This window comes from Asparagus officinalis, chromosome 7 (genome assembly GCF_001876935.1).
Source record: "Asparagus officinalis chromosome 7, Aspof.V1, whole genome shotgun sequence".
Classification (NCBI taxonomy): Eukaryota; Viridiplantae; Streptophyta; class Magnoliopsida; order Asparagales; family Asparagaceae; genus Asparagus; species Asparagus officinalis.
In genome coordinates, this window is record NC_033800.1 from 22903205 (window position 1) to 22910815 (window position 7611).

The window sequence follows — 7611 nt, forward strand, 5'->3', positions numbered from 1 at the left end:
CTTGAATCCAAACTCATCGTTGGGCCCACATAGAGACTAGAGCAGCTTGGGTGGGCCCGCAAATTCGGACTAGAGCAGCTATTAAAAAAGATAATCATTCAAGGCGACGCGTTTCGACAGAGAGACTAGAGCAGCTGTTAAAGTGTAGAGCTCACCGATGCTGCTCACACGTTCAGCTAGAGAGAATAAAATAAAGGGAAAATTGCTTGGAGGAAGCAAAATAAGTTGAGCCAATCATCCCCACCCCCAGCCCAACAACCATAACCCAAACCCCTAAAATTAAAAAATATATGCAACCAACCCCCAAACCCACTGCCCAAGAAAACAACTTCCCAAATTACCCTTCTTCACCATTAAAACTCAATCCATTTCCTCCCCTCCCCTCCTCCTCCCTCCTCATTCGCACCCTCCTCCTCCACGAAGCCCTCCTCGGCTACTTACCGCCTCCAGTTCCGCAAACCGGCGTCTCTCTCTCCTCTCTCTCTCCCCCCTCTCTGCTCTGTTTGTGATCTCTGTGGTGAACTCAGTTCGAAAAGAACAAACCCAATTAGAGAGAGAGAGAGAGAGAGAGAGAGAGAGAGAGAGAGAGAGAGAGAGAGAGAGAGAGAGAGAGAGAGAGAGAGAGAGAGAGAGAGAGAGAGAGAGAGAGAGAGAGAGAGAGAGAGAGAGAGAGAGAGAGAGAGAGAGAGAGAGAGAGAGAGAGAGAGAGAGAGAGAGAGAGAGAGAGAGAGAGAGAGAGAGAGAGAGAGAGAGAGAGAGAGAGAGAGAGAGAGAGAGAGAGAGAGAGAGAGAGAGAGATCCTAGGAACAGCCATCCATGGATCCCGACCGGATCTTCTTGTTCCAGGCGCTTCTCGTCGCGCTCACCGTCGGCCTTGCCGCCTCCGCCACCTTCATCTCAGGTGACGATCTGGGGGGGGGGAAGTTCCCGTTTTGGGGATTCTTTTGTTATTGATTTGATCCGTGTCTCGACTGATTTATTTGGGTTTGTGTTGTTAGATCCTGTGATCGAAGCTCAGAGATCTACTGGTCGGAATCTGCTCCAGACGAGAAAGTGTAAGCGAAGCTGATACCTTGTTCATGATCTTCGAGAAAAACCGAATCTTTTACCGTGTTTGGTCAATTTGCGCCCTTCGTTTTAGTCATTATTCGGAATTTCCTCACCTGAGTTAAAAGCAAGCCCGCTGTCTTTTTGCCAAGTGGCCTCGTTTTGGAAATCCGACTAAGCTTTGTGGTGGCACTTCGATCCTATCAATAGTGGGAAATTGACCAATGCAACTCTCTCTTCGTGCTGATTTCTTCTTTGTTTTTTGTTTTTTTTTGTTCTACCCTCAATTTATTCATATTGTTGGCAGGTTAGCATTATAGAATAGTTAGGCGTTATAGAAATACCGAGTGATGGAGTTCGCATTTAGGTGCGCGTCCACCGTCAATAGAAGTCTTATGGCTGGGTGCAGTTTTGTGCATTGCATCGCCAATCACTTGCTTGTAATACAATACATCAGCTATTATGGCTGGGGATATAATAACATCTCTCTCAACTTAATCGACTTCATTAAGCCGCAACTTACATGTACTGCAGATTGCTATGTTGTTAGATTAATTTGTTGGTTCTTTGAAGAAAATTAGGTTGTAGGTTTGGAGAGTTATACTCTATTTGATGGGTTGAAATCATTTGGGGGATGATTTTGATATAATAATAGCTCAATTCTGTGTGACTTTTGGTGCCTATATGTGATATTTTAGTATACTGTGTGACTTATGCTGCATTTAGTCACATTTTGGTATTTTGTGTGACTTTTGTGGTTGTTACGTGACATTTTAGTATTCTGTGTGACTCTTGGGACCCATATGTGACATTTCAGTATTCTGTGTGACTTTTGGGTCTGTTATGTGATATTTTTACATTCTCTGTGTTATATTCTTGTTACCAGTTACATATCCTGCTATTAAGTGTTATGTTATATTTCTACAGGTATGATTATGGCATACATGCGTATTTTTTCATCAAGGCGATCCTCGAGGGAAGGGAGATAATGAACGTTGAAGCCTTGCACATGGAGTCGCATATGCTACGAGTAGGACTTGCTGCTCAACTCATATGTGAAGGGCGTGAATGGAAAAAAAAAAACCGCGGTTTGAAATTAGACAGTGATGATGCATAATATTTTTTGTACTTTGGGGGTAGTGATGTACCTATGATTGAGTGGAAGTATTAGACTCTACATGTAACTATAACAATTGTTTAAACCCTATGATGTAAAGGATAACTAGTTTACTAGTTGTGTGTGACATTTGTTGGATTGTTGTGTGAGCTATATGTGAAGATATGTGACCATTAGTATGATGTGTAACGTTTGGGGCTTTTATGTGACGTTTTAGTATGGTGTGTGACTTTTGCTTCTTGTATGTGACATTTTGGTGTTCTGTGTGACTTTTGAGGCTGTTATGTGATGTTTTAGTATGATGTGTGACTTCTGCTCCTTGTATGTGACATTTTGGTGTTTTGTGTGACTTTTGAGGCTGTTATGTGATGTTTTAGTATGTTGTGTGACTTTTGCTCCTTGTATGTGACATTTTGGTGTTCTGTGTGACTTTTGAGGCTGTTATGTGATGTTTATGATAAAATGTGCATTTGTAATTTCTTGGTGATCTTTTTTCTTTAGCATATTAAATGGAATCTAAAAGTAAAGTTCTTACAGGTATCACTGTTAATACTAACAAGTCACACGAACAGGTAATATGTCACATTTAAGTAGCAAATATCACAACAAAAGGGAAAATGTAACATGTAATAGACAACAGTCACAAAAAGAGTTTGAATTCTGTTAGGAAACGTTAATCATACTAAAACATCACATAACAGCCTCAAAAGTCACACAGAACACCAAAATATCACATACAAGGAGCAAAAGTCACACAGCATACTAAAACATCACATAACAGCCTCAAAAGTCACACAAAACACCAAAATGTCACATACAAGGAGCAAAAGTCACACGACATACTAAAACATCACATAACAGCCTCAATAGTCACACAGAACACCAAAATGTCACATACAAGAAGCAAAAGTCACACACCATACTAAAACATCACATAATAGCCTCAAAAGTCACACAAAACACCAAAATGTCACATACAAGGAGCAAAAGTCACACAGCATACTAAAACATCACATAACAGCCTCAAAAGTCACACAGAACACCAAAATGTCACATACAAGAAGCAAAAGTCACACACCATACTAAAACGTCACATAAAAGCCCCAACCGTTACACATCATACTAATGGTCATAGATCTTCACATATAGCTCACACAACAATCCAACAAATGTCACACACAACTAGTAAACTAGTTATCCTTTACATCATAGCGTTTAAACAATTGTTACAGTTACATTCAATCATAGGTACATCACTACCCCCAAAGTACAAAAAATATTCTGGATCATCACTGTCTAATTTCAACCGCAGTTTTTTTTCCATTCACGCCGTTCACATATGAGTTGAGCAGCAAGTCCTACTCGTAGCATATGCGACTCAAAGTGCAAGGCTTCAACGTTCATTATCTCCCTTCCCTCGAGGATCGCCTTGATGAAAAAATACGCATGTATGCCATAATCATACTTGTAGAAATATAACATAACACTTAATAGCAGGATATGTAACTGGTAACAAGAATATAACACAGAGAATGTAAAAATATCACATAACAGCCCCAAAAGTCACACAGATTACTGAAATGTCACATATGGGCCCCAAGAGTCACACAGAATACTAAAATGTCACGTAACAACCACAAAAGTCACACAAAATACCAAAATGTGACTAAATGCAGCATAAGTCACACAACATACTAAAATATCACATATGTCATTGGCTATTTCAAGGATAATTGAAGTTATCATAACTGACTTGTCAATATGTCATTGGCTATTTCAAGGATAATTGAAGTTATCATAACTGACTTGTCAATATGTCATTGGCTATTTCAAGGATAATTGAAGTTATCATAACTGACTTGTCAATATGTCATTGGCTATTTCAAGGATAATTGAATTTACGATAGCATTACGATGAGATTTTCATTTCTCAAATTTGAACAGGTCAAAAACACAGGTTTCTTTATGTATGAGTAACCAGATCAAAATAACATATGTCATATTCCAAGTGGACATATTATATGTTATATATATATCTATCACCATTTCAACTTTGGTCAAGCTTAAGAGAAACATTAATGAACCTGACTGATGCGGCATAATTATGTACCAAAATTGCAAGTGCACAATTTATCAAGTTATAGTATAAAAAGATATCGATCCCACGAAGAAGGTGATTTTAAGAGATTGTTAAACTTGGTTCTTATATTTTGTGCGTGACAATTAGGAATAAAGAATAAGTGTGAATGTGATGAGTGATTGTTGTGAATATTTGCAAAAGATAATAAATTGAATTTTAGAGGAAAGAAGGAAGAATTAAAGAATAAATGAAATCAAGAGGCAAGAAATATGAATTAATAAAATCAAGAAATAAAACCAAAAATGAAAAGAAAATTTAAGAAAGTTAAGATGAAGGATTCAAAAGAGGTAAGAAATCTAGAATATAACCACTAACCAATTTCAATTACAAAATATAAACTATTCTCTTTTTATCATATTTCAACTTAGATTTATTAAGCATAGATTATCAAACCATTTAAGGAAAGTGTAACCTATCAAATTATCATCTAGGGGGGAGAGAGAGAGGAGAGAGAGACGCAGGTTTGCGGAGCTGGAGGTGGTAAGTAGCGGAGGAGGGCTTCGTGGAGGTGGAGGGTGCGAATGAGGAGAGAGGAGGAGGGGAGGGGAGGAAATGGATTGAGTTTTAATGGGGAAGAAGGGTAATTTGGGAAGTTGTTTTCTTGGGCAGTGGGTTTGGGGGTTGGTTGCATATATTTTTTAATTTTAGGGGTTATGGGTTATGGTTGTTGGGCTGGGGGTGGGGATGATTAGCCCAACTTATTTTGCTTCCTCCAAGCAATTTTCCCTAAAATAAAATGGTCAGGGTTAAGAACTCCGATCATTTTGGAAAAAAAAAACTGTGCTAAATTTGTCGGGGTTACGAACCCCGACTAATTTAGTTTGTACATTAGCTAAATAGTCGGGGTTGCCAAACCCGATTATTTAGCAACTTGTTTAAAAAAAATCGACCCGTTTTGCGGCCACGTTGCTAACGTGACAACGAAATAGGTCGATTTCGGTAGTTAAAATGAGTTAGGGTCGGTTTTTAAAAATAAAAATTAGATTGGGTTTAAAATAAAAATTTTTTCTTTCTCGGATAAGTTCCGAAGCTCGATACCTCAGGGTGTGACTGCAAATAGAAATTTTTGCGTGCCTCTCCACGCGTTCTGTCCGCGTAGGTCAGCAAAAGTGGACTTGACGTCCCACCATTTCACACCGATAAGGTCGACGGCTCGTTATTTTCGTTCCCAGACAACGACTTCCCCTATTAATTATTATTTAGTCGATTTTTACACGCAAACTAACCTACGCGCAAGTCGGCGAATATCGTGGCGGACTTTAATTTTTTAATTTTTTTTTTGCTCCCATTCTCATCTCGCTTGCTGCCTTTGCTCAATTTTTTGGGTCTTCCTTTTTCCCTGTTGGATACTGTTGCTTCCGAATTGCATGCTGACGTCCTAATATTTATGTTTTAGTTTTATATTATTAATTCCTAGTCGTCGTTTGGCAACGCGGGTCATATCTTCTAACCTCGATTAAAGGTCATCTCTCCAATATACTTGGTTTTGACAGCTAATTATTGCAGTAAAATGAAAAAAATGAAAAAAATGTGCCCAAGGCCCCTCCTTCATGATTCCAACTCATGCCAGCAGTTGATTAGACATGTCAGCTCATGATTAGACATGTCAGCTGGGTTAAATCCTAAATTTACCCTCCTTTTTCTCATGCCAGCGGATGTTAACTCTTACAGCTAACATGTTAACTCTTACACCTAACATGTTAACTCTTACAGATAACATGTTAACTCTTACAGGTAACATGTTAACTCTTACAGCTAACATATTAACTCTTACTAATGTGCCCACGCGAAGTTCCTCGGGACGATGCAGAAGAGCGATAAGGAGAGGGGGCAGAGGGGACCCGGCGGAAGGAGGAGGAGAGAGGTGTAAGGGGAGGTGCAAGCGGTGGTGTGGAGGCTGCGGGAGCGGAAGGAGGCGCGAGGAGGACGGCGCGGGGGAGCGTGCAGCGGGAGAGTAGCTGTGGGCGGTGGGGAAGGAGGGGCGGGGAGGGGGAGGCGAGGGAGGCCGGCAGTTGGGTAGGGAGGTGAGGGGAGCATGGGGAAAGGGGAGGGGAGGGGGAGGGAGAGGCGACGGGTGGGGTAGGGACGGTAGCGGGCGCTGGGAAGGCGGGGAGGGGAGGGGAGGGAGGCGGCGTGGGGTCGTTAGGAGGGGCGAGGGGAGGGGTAGGGGGAGGTCGAGCGGGAGGGCAAGGGGGCAGTGGGGTAGGGGACGTGGGGGGCTGGGGAGGCGGCGCGAGGGGGAGGGGAGTGAAGCGGCATGCGCGGCGAGGGAGTGGCGGTGCGAGGAAGGGAGGCGGCGTGGGCCGAGGGAGCAGCGTGCCTGGGAGGGGGAGTGGAGGGGCGGCGTGCTGTCGAGGGAGGCGGTGTGTTGGGAGCAGGGCAGGGCATGCGACGTGGAGTGAGGTTGGGGGGAGGGTGAGGGGGAGGGAAGCGGCCGTAGTGCGTAGGGAGGGAGGTGCGGGGAGGGGAGGGACGGCGGAATCTGCGTGTGGGGTGGGCAGGGCGAGTGCGGGGCCTGCGGGAAGGTGGTGCATGGCGAGGGGAGGGAAGGCGCGGTTGTGGCCGGGAGGGACGGCGCGCGTGTGGGATTGAGGGGCGCGTGGGAGGGAGGTGCGGGGAGGGGAAGGGGAGGGAGTTGGCGTGGGAGGGAGTGGGGCTGGGGAGGCAGGGCAGACGGGGAGGGAGCGCGGAGCGTGGGAAGCGGGCAAACGGGGGACCTCGCAAGGAGGAGCGAGAGGTGAAGGGAGGCAAATTCAGGGCGATTTTGGCACTGGAAGGGGTCGGAACGTAATTTTTTAATAAAAAAGGAGGGCTGCAGGCACATAGGGAAAATAAGGAGGGCCTGCATTGCGACAATAGGATAAATGAGTTTTTGGGGCATTGAAGCAATTTCCAACTAATAGTCACATACAATAAAACTAAGGGCCCCCCCCCCCCTCCCCCCTCCAATTTTTCCTCGCTGTCCATGATGCGGCACTTCTACCCCAAAACCCGAAGTCAAAAATAAAAACATGCAGCTCAAATCAAATCCATCTTCATCAACCTCTCCTCAGATTCTTCAGAACCCAACTCACTTCCATGGCGTCTCAAGCTCAATCAACCCGCATCATCTCCATCGACGACCCAAATCAAACCCATAATCAGCACCACCGTCATCGTCATCCAACCAACGCCATATCCACCGCCAAGTACAGCATCATCACCTTCATCCCCCGCAATCTCTACGAACAATTCCGCCGCGTCGCCTACGTCTACTTCTTCTTCCTCGCTTGCCTCAACCAGTTCCCTCAGCTCGACGTCAATGGCG

At 43.8% G+C, this 7611-nt stretch overlaps 1 protein-coding gene across 1 annotated transcript in view; it reads left to right on the top strand.

Moving 5' to 3' along the window:
• The window catches only part of LOC109848299 (phospholipid-transporting ATPase 1-like), a 20097-nt gene continuing 19797 nt past the window's right edge, over window positions 7312-7611 (top strand). The window contains 2 exon segments of the mRNA XM_020417729.1: window positions 7312-7609; window position 7611. The exon segment at window position 7611 is cut by the window's right edge and continues 1087 nt beyond it. Coding sequence (XP_020273318.1) covers window positions 7383-7609; window position 7611 — 228 coding nt within the window. The 5' untranslated portion in view covers window positions 7312-7382.